Genomic DNA, 16,088 nt, shown 5'->3' on the forward strand with positions numbered 1-16,088 from the left:
TTGCTTTCCATTTTTACAATTCCCAACAGATTTCTTACAGTGTCCTCTCCTAAGACAGATTGTGTGCAAATAAGTGAGATTATATACATAAAGAATAGCCTTCTAGGTTCTATTCCCTTAAAGGCCTTCCCAGAGCATGGGCAAACTGAATGCTCCTGAAAGGAAGGCAGCCCCTGGTGCTCATTAGGCTCCGATGACGGTTGTACCCGTTTCTCCCAGGGCTCCCTCCTATAGTCACGACCTCGAGTTTCAACTGCCTGTCTGATCTCCAAACTCACCAACCCAACAGCTCCAGCTGATGCCCCAAAGGCATCGCAAACTCTACATGTCCAAAACTAGATTCAGCAACTTCCTTATCCCCAAACCTATTTCTGTATCTCTGACATCAGTTAATAATGGTCAAATCAAATGGTTTAGGCTCATACTTTAAAAGCCATCTTGAACATCAATCATTAAATACTGCTGAAGTGCTATCTAGAACTTGCTTTAAGATAATCCTCTGTGTCTGATGTGTGAGTGTGTGAATGTGTGAGTATGAGTGTGTGTGTGTGTGTGTGTGTGTGTGTCTAGGCAGGGGGATTCAGTGGGAGGGAGGAAAGATAGAGGTATAGATGACACAATGTTTAGCCATATGCTGACAGTTACTTAAGCTGTTTGATGGGATAATGAGGTTCATTCTTCTATTCTTTTTTGTGTGTATGTTTGGAAATCTAACAATATCTTATGTAAGCTCCTACTTCCACATCCCTGATCAAACCATTTTCTGGACCTGAAATATCTTTCTTTTGACCAATCTTACATGTCCAGCTCAAATTCCATGTCCTTCAAGAAACCTTTCTGGAAAGCTATAGTCACAGATTCATTTCTTTCCCCTACACTTTTCTTTCCCTGCTGCTGCTGCTGCTAAGTCGCTTCAGTTGTGTCCGACTCTGTGCGACCCCACAGACGACAGCCCACCAGGCTCCCCTGTCCCTGGGATTCTCCAGGAAAGAACACTGGAGTGGGTTGCCATTTCCTTCTCCAATGCATGAAGGTGAAAAGTGAAAGTGAAGTCGCTCAGTCGTGTCCGACTCTTAGCGACCCCATGGACTGCAGCCCACCAGGCTCCTCTGTCCATGGGATTTTCCAGGCAAGGGTACTGGAGTGGGGTGCCACTGCCTTCTCCGTTTCTTTCCCTAAGTATCCATAAAAGCAATTATACACAGATTGTGTCCTAAACTATGAATATGGCAAGAAACAAAATCCATGTCTTATTTTGAACATCTGCAACTGGCCATAGTAGGTACTTTGTAAATGGTTAAATTATATAAACTTTCAATATTATGAAATTAACCTAAGATCTAGTACTTGCCTCCTGTGCTATAAATGTAATCATAACAAATAAAAAATATCTCTGGCAATTAATTAAATCCAACCCAGGGATCAAACCCAGGTCTCACACATTGCAGGTGGATTCTTTACCAGCTGAGCCACCTGGAAAGCTCAAGAATACTGGAGTGGGTAGCCTATCCCTTCTCCAGTGGATCTTCCCGACCCAGGAATCGAACCAGGCTCTCCTGCATTGCAAGTAGATTTTTTACCAGTTGAGCTACCAGGGAAGATCATACTTTGTAAATGGTTAAATTATATAAACTTTCAGTATTATGAAGTTAGCCTAAGATCTAGTACTTGCCTCCTGTGTTATAAATGTAATCATGAGGAATAAAGAAATCTCTGGCAATTAATCAGATCAAAGTATTGCACAACACTCCATGTACTTACTTTTTTAAGGTTTTTGCTCCTGAAGATGCATGAGGTTGGAGGTAGAAAGGAATTTTGTTGAATTTGGGCATATTTTTCTGAAATATTAAAAATGAAAAAAGGTAAAATAGTTTCTATTAGTTGATAAACTAAAATGATGTCAATAAGAAAACATGATTCACAAGTTAATAGCTATTGTACATTTAAAAGTGACTTTCTATGAAATTTAGAGTAAGCTATCAAATTATGTCAGCCTTAGAGAAAGGGTATTAGAAAAGTATAATGTTTCATTTTGTAATAAAACATAAATAAAGACAAATTATACGCAGTGTCAGTGGCAATATAAAATTGCAGCATGGCTCTTCTCAAATAACAATTCAAGGTATTAAAGGGAAACAAACTTTATTTTAATTCTTTAAGCCATACAAACCAAAATCTCAAGTCTACATTCAAATGCCAGAACAAAAATTTAACTGTCTTGAGAGAAACCCACAACATTCACTTTTGAGCAAAACCATACACTCTATGCTGGTAAGGTCCATTATCCTACCTGAAAAGGTCAATCAAGTCCTCCTAACTTGCTTTACCTCTGACATCAGAGTGAGGTCTGAGGTTTCAAATAAGAGTGGAAAGTTCAGCCAACCACCTAGATGTCCACATGATGTAAACCATACACTTAGATAAATGATAAAATTAATTGGTCATCTTTGCTATGGGAATTAATCCCTTTGAGCCTCATGTCATATCCTGTTTGGATGTTTCCTCTGGGGAATAAGCCACAGGCCTAAAGTCAGCAATGCATCCAAGTGAGTTTCACACTCAAAGGAAGTAGTGGTTTATGGGGAGCTCAAATTTAGAGAAGACTAGAATATCCATCAGGTGTCAGACTGGTTTTAAGTTCTTGGAAGTTCATCTGGGACAGAAAACAAATTTTCTAGAAGGTTCTAGAGATTAAATCTTTTTTCATGAGGCTTTAAATAGACATAAAATTGGTCAATAGCACATAACTATATATGCTATTTCTATATGTGTGTATAGAAATTTAGTATATGATAAAATAGCATTTCAGATTAGTAGGAAAAGTTTAGATGATTCAATAAATTGTGTTGACACACTGGCTATCCATTTGGAGAAAGTGAGCATCTTACTTCACACCAAACAGAATAAATTCTAATACTTTAATGATCTAGATACAAAGCATTATCATAAACATACTAGAAGAGAACAAAAGAAAACATTTTTGCTACTCTGGAGTGGGAAATACCTAAGCAAGACATGAAACTCAAAACCATAAAGGATTAATCTGGTCATATAAAAATTAAAACTTTTTGCTTGCCAAAGGACATCATGAGCAAAGCAAAAATTCAATCAAGAGGCAAGAGAATGATTAAAGGGTTAATAGTCAATATGAAGAACTATTACAAGTCAATAAGACAGACAAATAACCCAATAGAAAGTCGAGTAAAGAATACAAACAGGCAATTTACAAAAGAAATAAAAATGGCCACTATGAAAAGATGCTTAACCTCATCCTAAGTTTAAAAAAATTAAAACAATGAGATAAGATGTCTATCTTTCAGCAAAGATTCTACGTATCCAGCATTGGTGAGGGTATGGGGTACTGGGCTCGCACACTTGGTGAGAGTGTAAACTGGTACACCCTTGGTGGAGTGCAATTTGGCAGTATCTATTGAAATTTAAAATGTGCATACCCTTTGATCCAGCAATTCCACTTCTAGGAATTTACCCTAAAAAGTACACAAAGATATATATACAAGGATGTTCACTGAAGCATTGTTTGTAACAGAAAACATTGGGTACAACCTAAATGTCCATTAATAGGGACTGGCTAAATAAATCATGGTACATTTATACAATGAAATACTATGCAGTCATTAAAAAGAAGTGATCCATATACCGATATGAAAAAATGTCCAAAATATATTTTTAAGTGAAAAACAAAACAAACAAACAAAAAACACACCCAAACTGTAGAATAGTATAGAACAGTAGATTCTGTGCAAAATAAAATGATCTATATATGGATCACATATATCTAGACACACATAGACACAAATAATATACACTTGTGTATGCACAGAAAAAGGTACTGAAGGCTTTACATTAAGCTGTTAATATTTACTTCCTCTGGGAAGAATAGGAAGTGAATGGAAGAGAATGTTTGGAAAAGGATGGGAATTTCACCTTATTCATTTATTATTTTCTTTGATAAGCACATTTTATATATTAAAAATAAAGATAGAAAGAGACATAATTATAATATTTCTCTGCAGCTTGGAACTGCACAGAAGCAGAAGAGGATTCCACTTGGCAGTCTAGTTTCAATGAAAGATTATACCATCTAATACAGTTAATTTTCTTCATGATTTGGAAAAAAATAAGAGGACAAAGTGGGAGTGAAGGACACTTACATCCACAGTGATGTCAATTACCCATTGTGGCACCGTCTCATTAAGAAGCATGGACTCAGTCTCACCCCCAGAATCTCGGCAGAGCAGCCTAAACATAATCCATCATGTAGTAAGTGACAAAACAAGCACGGATCCCAATATCACTGTTAACAAATGTTAGAGGGAGGGACCTTGTGGAGTTCATTCAGGATAACCCCCAATTGACAGCTGAGGAAATGAAGTAGAAGGCAGGCAGAATGACATTCTGCTAAGAGTGAAAGCAAGCCGTAAAACTCAGGCTCCCAGATTCCAAGGCCAGACATATACCACAGCTGCCTGCTGGGGCCCCTGGGTGAGGACGGAAGCTGGCTGTAGGCAAGGCACCTGAGGTCGCCCACCAGTGCTACAGGGCATGGCACTCCACACACAATATGGGGTCAGGATGTTTTCAGTAACCACACTCTCAGGAATTCCCCATCAAGGAAGAGAATTCTGCTCTCAAGGGCAAGACAGATAGTTTTCTTACTTCTGGCCCACGGCCTTCTCCCATGACATTTCCTGGGCCCTGGCTGGCAACTTGGAGGTGAGGCCAGTCTGGCACTTGCCTGCAGGCCCTCATGAAGGACAGCCTTGCATCTCAGGTCAAGCCACTGTTGGGCACGACAGTTCCCAGGAGCAGCCCAGTCCATCTCCCCTGGCCTGGGCTGAGGGAAGTTATCTACTCAGATGTTGTCCTGTGGTGGGGACTTCTGGTGAAGTCATCTGTCCCCTCACCCTGGCAGTCTTGCTGGTTAACTGAGAAAAAGCATTTCCTGCAGAAACCACTAAGAAGCTGCCTTGAGGCAAGGTTATCAACCTCCACAAGGTATCAACCTCATTTTATCACTAGGGGCTCAGCTCTCAATTAAGATGGGGTCTAATAGCATCAGACACTTAACTATTTCAGGGAGGTGAAAAACCAAAACCCAGACACCCCTCGAAGTTAACAATAGACATTTGCTTGAATCAAAACTTTAGGGCAAACAGGATGCACTCTGAGCCCTTCTTACCCATACCTGAAGAGGGTGCGACCTCCAGCTTCACCAAAGATCACAGGGGTGTGTGGGGGCACTTGAAAGTAGCCATTTCCTTTCTGTACTCGGTTCTCTTGCTCCCCATTTACTAGGAAAAAATACAGATGGCGTCAGTATCCAGAGTTAGTGCTAACAACACAGATTCTAAACATTTTGTTTCCACAGGACCCAACCATTGCAAGATTTTTAAGTCAAAAAGTCCTGTAAGTCAGCTAGAGATGGAAATAAAGGTAAAAAACAAAGTTCCTGAAAATAAGAAATACGGCAATGTGTGACATATCTCATGAGAAATGATTACATTTTAGAGATTAATGTTTGAGATCTAAAACAAAAACATAACCACCTACTTCAGCCACAGGGAAGTCTAGAACAGTCTCTTTATAAACGATGATCTGCTCTTTTCTGTGGTGCTGGTGGGGTGGGGATTGGTAAAACACCAAGCACAGAGAAATTTGTGTCAGAAAAAAAAATTTATATTTAATGGCAGCCACAACTAATGGTATTGGTAAAAAACAAAATCTCTGAGAGGTCATAAACTCATTTTTATTGCTCTCTACAGATTTCATTTTAGTCAGATTTCATTTCAGTCAGCTCTCTGCAGCTGACTCCCCCTCAAGTACCAGTTCGTTCATAACCACTTTCTGAAGGAATCTGGAAGCAATCTCGCCCTCTGCAACCAACAGCGCTCTCAGACCCTCCCTCACAGCACCAACTCTGATCACGCGGTGCAGATGTAAGCGGTGCTTTGCCCACCCAGAATGCCAGTCCCTGAATGGAGAGATCCATGCCCATCTATCTCTATTATCGTCACTTACAACTCACTACAGGCCTCCGAATACTCGAGCTGCCCACCACATGTAACCCAAGCTGCTTGAGTGTCCACTGTGTGTCGCGCAGCTCCAGCAAGATTACCAGACAGGTAGAGTGTGCGTGTCCTGAGCTTGGCTCGGTCCTGCCCTGCCTTCACTATGCCAATTTGATTTTAAGGATGATTTGCCATTTCCTGTGACTTATTCTTTACTCCCCCAACCAAAGTCTGCCTTCAAGAGGTGCTGCCTGTAGCCCTTTGTTTTCATTACTTAGTCTTTATTGGCTCCTTGGGCCTCCGAGGGCACCCTGTCAGGTTATAGATGGAGAAAGACAAGTCAAGAACAGGAAGCAGCACGCCCACAGCTGCAGAGTTGATAAAATGGCAGAGCCCATACCAGAACCTAGCTTTCTCGACCCTCTGTGAGCAGATCTTTCCACTGACTCTGGCTCACAGTTCACTGTACAATTCAGAAGGGGAATGAAGTGAGCCAGCTGACAAAAGAAACGCCATCATGTGTGGGGTCAGTGCTCTCTCTTTGACGGGGACATCAGGACACTGGCTTACAGAGAGGCATGTCATCCTTGCAAAACAGATTTAAACTCCAAAAATTATTCTGGATGAATCAGTCAGCCACAACAGTCTCTGGCAGGAGGGCTTCATCACTGCTGACCACCACAAACAGGCAATCTGCAGAGAATCGTTAGCAGAGCAGGTCCTCAGTGGGTGGGACTCAAGGTTACGTATCAGCTGTGCTGTTTTAAGATTTTTCCCCTCTTTTCTTTAATCAGACTGAGCCAAACTCATAAGTTCCAAATTCTCCCATGCTGCACAGTGAGTTACTGTGGCACACACAGCTTCAGAATGTCCTCAATGACATTAATTCTTTACACACAGTCACTTACCCTGACACTTCTGAGTTGGGAGTTGATTTTTTGAGCCAATATCAGGTAGATCATCAGACTAGGGAATATCTAGATTTCAGGCCAATGTGAAATATGCCTCACAAGGACAAACCTGGCTTTCCAATGCAGCTAAATAGCTAGCTTTGGAGGTAAATCCAGCAGGTCCACAATACCTTGAGAAGTACCTTTAGAATAAACCTGCTAAGCTGCCTATTTTTAAGGACAAAGGTCACCTGAATATACCAGATTGATTCTATATACTTCGTGTAGTCTCACCAATTAAAAGTTCTTTGATATCTCAGTTAAGACTGGATGGACATTCTTTAGCATGTAGAAGGGAGGGCAATAAATTGAGCACACCACAACTATTTACTATGTCATACTTTAGCAAATGCTTAAAAAAAATTTTATATTTAAAATTCTCAGGATAACAATCTAAATATCCTTAACTTCAGAGTAATTTTAAAACCAATTATCCTAATATAAAAATACAAACCATGGTTTACTTCATTTTCTTCTTCGTCTATTGGATTCACATGTGTCCTAGGCCAATATTCTAGGAGTGCCTGGAGTAAAAGTCCTCCTAAGTTCACTGCAAAAGAGTCAGTTAAAAAAAGAAAAAAAAACAGAAAAGAGAAACATTAGTTTTAACTTAAAAATAGAGGGAGAGAAATAAAAATGAAAAGTTTCTACATATTCTGATGTTACATTCCTAACCCAATGCAAAGGATGTCTAAAAGCAAGACTTTACGTATTTCATAAAGTCTATTTAAAATTTCACCTTACAATGTTTAAAGCAGTGATAATATCAAGCAAAGAGATATTCTATTTGGTTGTTCAGATATAGCCATTCTTTGAAAATGAATAAACAACAACAGAAACTGTATTCTTTAAAGAGCTATTTCCATATAAAGCCACTATATTTTGTATATATATCAGTTATCTCTACATGCTACATTCTTAGAAGAATACTGATCAAAGATATAATTAATAAAATATAATAGACTCTTATGAAGATAAGTCTCTTCTCAACATACACAAAAATTAACTCAAAAAGGATTAAAGAGATGAATGTAAGACTTGAAACCATAATACTCCTAGAAGAAAACACAGGCAATAAGCTTGCTGACAATGATCTTGGTGGATGATTTTTTTGGATCTTACACCAAAAGCAAAGTCAATGAAGGCAAAAATAAGTAAGTGGAACTATATCAAACTAACAAGCTTTTACAGAGCAAAGGAAATCATTAACAAAATGAAAAGGCAACCTACTGAATAGGAGAAAATATTTGCAAATTATTTATCAGAAATGGGTTAATATCCAAAATATATAAAAAATTCATACAACTCAATAGCAAAAAAATGGAAAAATCTGACTAAAAAAATGGGTAGAAGAGCTGAATAGACTTTTCCAAAGAAGACATACAGATGGCCAACAGGTACATGAAAACTTGCTCAACATCACTAATCACCAGGCAAAGGCAAATCAAAACCACAATGAGATATCACCTCACACCTGTCAGAATGGCTGTTAATCAAAAAGATGATAAATGACAAATGTTTGAGAGTGTGAGGAGAAACAGGATCCCCGTGCACTACTGATGGGAATGTAAGTTGGTGCAGACACCGTGGAAAACAGTATGGTGGTTCCCCAAGAACAAAACTATCATAACTAGCATCCTACTTCTGAGTATTTATTTGAAGAAAAGGAAAACACTAACTTAAAAAGATATATGCACCTCCATGTTCACTGCAGCATTATTTACAGAAAACCTCATTGTCCATTGATGGATGAATGGATAAAGCAAATGAGACACACACACAAAGAAATACTATGCAGTCATAAAAAAAAAAAATGAAGTCTTGCCATTTGTGACAACAGGATGAACCCTGAAGGCCTTATGGTTAAGCGAAATATGTCAGACACAGACAAATGCCATATGATCTCACTTACATGTGGAATCTGAAACCAAAAAAGCAAGAAAAAAACCAGAGCTCATAGAAACAGAGAACAGATTGGTGGTTGCCAGATGTTGCGGGGGTAGGAGTAATGGAATAGGCAAAATGGGTGAAGGGAGTCAAAAAGTATGAACTCCCAGTTATAAAATACATTCGTCATGGGAATGTGACATACAGCATGGTGACTATATTTACTAATACTGTATTGCAAAAAGTTGAATTTGAAAGTTAATAAGAGAGTAGATCTTAAAAAGTCTCAAGAGAAAAACTGTCTATACATGGCGACAGATGTTAACTATTAACTAGATTTACTGTTGTGATTATTTTGCAATATATACAAATAGTGAATCATTATCCTTTACATCTGAAACCAACACATGATATGTCAATTATACTTCAATAATGCTTTTTTTTTAATTGGAGGGGGTAAAACTGTTTCCTAGCTTCACTTATCCTTACCTAACAGATTTCTTGAATGCTTTAAGGGTAGAGAGTAGCTTTAATTGTTAAAGCTAAGTCATACATTGTGAGAAAACTCAAGATTCCAAAATACTTAAAATGTAATATTTTCCATTTCCATATGAGAGAATTAAATATAGATTTCTTGAAAAATAATTTTTTAAAAACACAAATATTGTTTATAAACAAAAAAGATGAGCATATAGCAAAAAACCAGCACAGATCTACCTATTCTTTTGGAAGGAGGTAGGGAAGGAAGGACACAAACTCACATTTTGGATCTGACCCATCGGGGCTGCTGAAGCCAGCATCTTTTGCAGAAACCCAAGCAGCAAAGCAGTCACTCTCATCCAAAGTAATTGTCAACATCTGTCAAAAGAGAAAAATTGTTTAGTGGCATTCTATTTGAATACATTCTTCAAGTAAGTCTCTAAATCCTTATTCATTTGCACTATTTGACTAGAGTGCTAAGCCACAGATTCAGAATAAAAAATGTGTTTTGTATGATTCAATGCAACTACAATTTAATATACTGGGATATGAAAAGGCATTTAAACGGCATAAAATCTTCTCCTTTCAAACTTAAAAACACAGGACTCCAAAACTAATACTTAATCCTCAGCTATATGAGAAACTTTCAACTATCCAAAATTGCACAAATATCAACTGCTAACTTACCCCTGTTTTTAAGTCTACTGAGAACCAATTTGGTACATATACCATCTTAAATCTTTTCTTAATTTCATCTTCAAAATCCACTTTGCCCAAATCTTCAACTTTACATGCCTATACATCAAAAAGAAAGTATGATAATTATTACTATTAAGTGGTCAATTGATTTGACTCTGACTTAGCTACTCAAAATTTTACACATTTGCCTAAATAAAATCGAGATTAAAATATGTTTCAGAAAGAATGTCATCAAACATTTTTATCTTAGAGAGTTTACCTTTAAATAACTATCTCCTAGCAAAATTTTAAATTAAAGAACCACAAAATGCTCTTTTTTTGGAAACTGTAATTTAATTTTGCTGATATTGATATAACATACCACCACACTTATCTGTAACCAATGTTAAAGGAAGGGAAAAAAAATCTTGAAGGAACAAAAAACAGTTTGTAAGCACTTGAAGAGAACTATGAAGCTACCTTCAGATAATAGGTATATATATAGGCAGCAATCTTAAGTTTCTCCTTCTTGACCATTATAATCTTTCTTATTCATTCCCTAAATACCTACGTTCCCCAAAAGTATGTTCCAAACTTCACCTGGTGCCATGGAGCATGTCCAATAAGTTCATCTCAATTCTGAACCACAAGACAGAATGTTCCCTCTACCTCTTCCTCCTAACAGCAACCTGGCTCGTTCCTGAGGGGCCCATCTCATCAGCCATCTTCTCAAAGGGTGACCCCATGTCCTCTTCTACATCCCAGAACTCCCTAACGGCATATGGAGACCATCATTCCACCATCACTATGGAAAAACTCTTTCTCTAAGCCCGTATCATTTAGCTGCAGTAAACTGTACCCCCTTTTCCTCACTGCCATCTAGTAACCTCTGTGGCTACTGTCCCACATTCACTGGCAACTTGAGCCTGGCTCAATGTCTTGCAACCCATCTTGCGATCTTGCTTGATTCCTGGACAACATCAACATTCCCGTGGACAACACACAGGTAGGTCATCGCGGCCTCTGAAATTCTTGACAGTATTCCTACTATAAATGGGATAGTTATCCATGCTACCTGGAACTTGTTTCCACAGCTTCCCACGACATCTTTGTTAAATCTCTACTTTCCTCCTATCTCTGACCTTGCCACCACCACCTCTCTTACTGCCCTCAGCACGTGACTCTGACCTCTACTCCTTAAAAAAAGAGAAGCCTCAACAAAATCCCCTTAACTTTCTGCCACTGTTCTTCCCGGTGCAAGGAAAAAGGTGTCCCTTCTTGCTGGACCTGGACTGCCTCATCTCTTGAGTCTTGGGGGCCTTGTACCATCATCTACCCTCTCATGTCTCTACTGGCTTCCCCCCATAAACAGTGAACCGTGATCAAATTTCTCCCATCTTAAAAATACCTTAACACCAAAACAAAACCCTCCCTTGACCTTTTCATCTCTAAATCTTCTCCAGTCACTGCCTCCTCTGCCTATCTCACCAGTCAAATATCATCACAGATTGCCTCTATTCAAATTCTGTTTCCTTACCTCCCCAACACTACTCAACCCACTCCGTCTGGCAGAAACTTCCTTCCCAGACACTGTCATCTTCATTGACTAGATCCACATGAATACTCCATTCTGTTATCTCACGCAAACTCTCAGCAGGCTAGCTCAGCTTACCACAAGCTCCTTTCCGAGACAATTAGTCCTTGAGCCGCCACTGGCTCTGAGCATTCTGACCCCTTTTTGATTAAACATCTTTTTGGCTTCTTTTTCTAAAAATTCTTGAAATGGAGATGATTTGGTTTCTTCCATTTTCAGTATAGATGTATCTCTTGGAAACTGACCTTCTCATGGATCCAGTTACAATCTCCAGGTGACAACAGCCGAGCCATTTCTCCAGCCCAGCTTTCTCATCCATATATTAGGGTGTACAGCTCTCTGCCGGCAAACACCTCTACCAGACATCCCACATAAACTCAAATCTGTTACCTCTCTCAGCCTGTCCCTTTCCCCCAATAACCCTTTTTCTTCTTATGTTCCCTGTAACACTTCCAAACTAATCCAAAAGCCAAGCACTAATCTCTGTTCCTTCCTTTTCTTCCTGTGTATTTAGTCACTCAGTCGTGTCTGACTCTTTGCAACCCCATGGACTGAAACCCACCAGGCTCCTCTGTCCATGGGATTTTTCAGGCAAGAATATTGGAGTGGGTTGCCATTTCCTCCTCTAGGCAATCTTCCTGACCCAGGGATCGAACCTGTACCTCTGTGTCTCCTGCATTGAAGGCAGATTCTTTACCCACTGAGCCATCGAGAAAGCATCACTCTTATCCACAAGCTTAAATATCTAATTATTCTATTTTTTTTTAAAACACCTGCTTGTTCCCACCCTACTCCAGAGGAATATATTTCACTGTATTAGTGCAACAACCTCCTAACTATAATGTCTCAGTCATTACAATATATACTTCTCAAACATTCCCTTAATATTACCAAGAAATAGGCAAGACCCAGATTTTAGGAATAAAGACAAAAGAAAGAATATTCTGGAGATGATTTGGCTGGCAGGTGGCAGAGCCAAGGTCAGAATGCAGCTCTGTTCAACTCTGAGCCTATGGTCCTAAAAGCACTCCTGACTTCCGTACCTTTGTTTAATGTCATGTCTATTTTGCCTGATCACTTGATCTTAAAACCTCAAGGTCTAATATCTGGATATGGGACACTGCCAGGGACACAAAAATGCCAATGATGGTGCATGTCAGCGTAGTGCCCCATCTGAGTAGAACTACCTCCCAATTCAGATAGCAGGACTCTACCAGGACTTCAGCTAGTTAGATTAGACAGTTTTCCTGCTCTAAACTCATCTAAGAATCTTTAGTAAGTGCTAAAAAAAACCGGCCAAGTCTGGAGCCTACAATTCATGAATGAATCTCACTTTTCATCCTTAAACCCCGACTACTCCTTTATATTCACTCAGGTCTCCTATTATACAAAACTGCTCACCTGGCCCTGAATGAGCACGTCTTTCCTCTTTTGTGTCTGTTATTCACTCCATCCTCCTAAAATCTACCCATAATCTACCTGCTGGAATCCTTTAAGGCCCTGCTCAAATGATTTCTCCACGTGAAGTTCTCCTGATTTTTCCAGTTGTAAGTAACCACTTCTGTTTGTAGGCCATCCTGTGTTCTGCTGTCCCTCCAACCAGAAGGGATCATTTTTCATCATTTATGACCCTCAACACAGTTCTCTGCACTGTGTTGAACTGAACTGAATATTCATTTAATCCAGAAATATTTGTAGAACAAATATACCAACAACACGAAGAAGGGCCATATGTCAGGTTCCTAAAAGCAAAGTTTTCGATTTGTCTATAAATTCTTCAGTGCTATTTTGAATGTGGCTGAATAGCTTAATACATTTCAATTGTCCAAGAAGTCACTCTAACATGACTCAAAGTCATAACGGATGCTCACAGTGATGGCTATAAATCCTAAGAAACAGCCGTAGTTATTCTGTGCACTCCAGCGGTTCTCAGCCTAGGGTGACTTTGCATCCTTCCTCCCTCCCTCTAAGCATCTGGCAAAGTCTAGAGCCATTCTTGGTTGTCACAACTGAAGTGGGGGACGGGGATGAAGGTGGTTACTGGATCTGAGCAGAGGCTAAGGGATGCTCCTAAGCACCCTACAACGCACAGGACAGATCCTCCCTCCCAGTTCTGCAACAGATTTATTGGGCCCCAAATGCCAAAAGCGTCAAGGATGTGGAACTCTGAAGTATTCATTTTCAGGGAAGGCAGCATAACACAGTTGGTAATACACTAACCAGAGAAAATGGTTCCATTCAAATTCTGGGTACTTAAAAAGATAAACTATGGCCTTACTTAATATTCACATAACACTATATACCCCAAAATAAGGCTGCACTTAAATCTTTATTTATATATTTATTGTCTTGGTTATTTTATATATATACACACATACACACAAACAACATATACACATATACATACAGACAACAATAAAAAATAAAGGCATACAGAATCCAGTAACCTATATTAAATTACAAAGATACTCACCTTCAATACATCCCAATACGCCACATTATTATTGGTGTCTTTGGTTAATATGTGTCTCTTATCATTAAGAATGTGACACTGAATAATACTAGCACCCCCTAAAGGAAGAAAGATCCACCCAGTTAGTAAGACAATCCTACATTTAAACTCACAGCACAGCGATCGTTTCAAGTGACATTTAACAAAGTGTAAATCACAGTAGCCCCCAGAAAGGAGAAGGTAAATCAGAAGACCATACAACTATGTCTAAGGCAATTTAAAGCTAACCAAAGAAAAACTGTCTGATTTTAAGAACAGATTATAGATGAAAAGACTCCTTATTCACGTCAAGGGACTACTAGTGGAAAACTGTTAAAGAACAAACATCTTAACAATTTTTTTACCCACTGGGAAAAGTCCAAATGATGACAGGACATCTCTGAATTAGTTCCATCTCTTACTAAAGTTTGCTTCCTATCTTACTTCTCTTTTATGGCTCCTGAATGGACAGCCTATCTTAATGGTAGTGGCACGGACATCTAACTATAGATAAACACATCATTCAATACTCTAGTCCCAAACTCTGACCTTGAAATCAGAGCTGCCACTGCCAGCTGTGGCATGTAGAACCCGGAGGCCAGGTCTGACCCATTCTGGCTTGTGCCAAAAGACAACATTGTATCTTTTACAGAGTGGCTGCTGGCTTCACCAATACCACGGTTAGTAGTCTAATGCTTGGCAAAAAGATGAACTCAAGAAAGCCCAATTTTTAAAGCCACTAAATAGCATTTTAAAAATATTTTTTCTTTTATTAAAAGTAAGTCAATGTACGATTAGCCTTTTCTTGACATCAGAATTACATTTAAAGGAAAGTCATTTCCTTTATTTTTGCCAATCTCTTAGTGACTATGATTAGCCTCAGTAGAAGGTACAATACCTCCCAAGATGCTTACTTACCTTTAATCACCTGGTCAGGCTGGGTACAAAGGGGTGTTATGGGGTTTGTACAGTCATTGTCATAATCTCCAGAGGCTCTAAAATTATGAATTCCCTTCAGTGTCTAAAGGAATAAAATCCATTATTTAATCATTTTATGCTTTATAAGCTTTTCAAAAGGTTTAAAGTGTTAAGAAAAACAAAGAGCAAATGAGAAAAACCCAACAATAACATCAACCGAAGAATACTTGGACACAAACTACAATTATCTACTGTGATCAAAAAAATATAAAACAAAAATTAAGAGGGAATGTCGTCTTTTTGGAGAGAACACTAGGCACTCTTCTGGGTAAAGCTATGTTGATCTCAAGTTGGCACAAAGAAATTTAGACAAGATATATGTGCTTTTTTTTAACAAGTATAAAGAAAGACCACTTGACCAACATATAAAATAAGAGTAAAGGCAAACACTTTCTCTTTTGTTATCCACAAACAGTCTGGTAAGCAAGAAAATGGAAATCTTAATTCTTAACTTAAAACTTAACTATTTATTCTTAAATCTTAATTAAAAGTACTTTTTTTACTTCACTCTGCTTAACCTTTATTTCGATCCCTGTTCTTTATGCTATGAAGAAAAAGGAAATGAATTTGAAAAAACAATTCTGCTTTCTCTTATGTTTAGAAAAACAGAATTCTAATGAGCTTCCCTGCTGCACTGGTACCTGGACTGTCTCTTTTCAAATACACTTTCATAAGGTCAGAAGTTGTAGTGATCTTTACTGGTTTTGTCAGGGCACAGTGCCTATGCTCAGCACATTAAATGTGCATCTTGGCTCCTGACAAAGAAGTCAGAAGCTGTATTTTGACTATGACCTTAATTTTTATACAATCCTTAGGGTCACACCTGCATTCACAGGGGCTTTCAGATTTTTGCCACTGTCTAAATTTTGGATTTTTGTCCTGCTACTGAGAGTCATGGCATCTGGTCCCGTCACTTCATGCCAAATAGATGGGGAAACAATGGAAAGAGTGACAGACTTTATTTTCTTGATCTCCAAAATCACTGGAGATGGTGACTGCAG

General features: G+C 38.7%; 1 protein-coding gene across 2 annotated transcripts in view; it reads right to left on the reverse strand.

Annotated features, from left to right (window-relative positions):
• The window catches only part of WDR48 (WD repeat domain 48), a 45,559-nt gene that overhangs the window by 2,953 nt on the left and 26,518 nt on the right, over positions 1-16,088 (reverse strand). The window contains exons 10-18 of one of the 2 annotated variants that reach the window (XM_043442321.1): positions 15,028-15,130; positions 14,092-14,189; positions 10,034-10,141; positions 9,628-9,724; positions 7,434-7,529; positions 5,207-5,312; positions 4,173-4,260; positions 3,453-3,488; positions 1,762-1,838 (exon numbers count right to left, since the gene is read on the reverse strand). In XM_043442321.1, the coding sequence (XP_043298256.1) occupies positions 1,762-1,838; positions 3,453-3,488; positions 4,173-4,260; positions 5,207-5,312; positions 7,434-7,529; positions 9,628-9,724; positions 10,034-10,141; positions 14,092-14,189; positions 15,028-15,130 (809 nt within the window). The remainder of the gene's footprint in view (positions 1-1,761; positions 1,839-3,452; positions 3,489-4,172; positions 4,261-5,206; positions 5,313-7,433; positions 7,530-9,627; positions 9,725-10,033; positions 10,142-14,091; positions 14,190-15,027; positions 15,131-16,088) is intronic. The other variant, XM_043442322.1, reaches the window with a different exon arrangement.

The sequence above is a fragment of the Cervus canadensis genome, chromosome 22, assembly GCF_019320065.1.
Source record: "Cervus canadensis isolate Bull #8, Minnesota chromosome 22, ASM1932006v1, whole genome shotgun sequence".
NCBI lineage: Eukaryota > Metazoa > Chordata > Mammalia > Artiodactyla > Cervidae > Cervus > Cervus canadensis.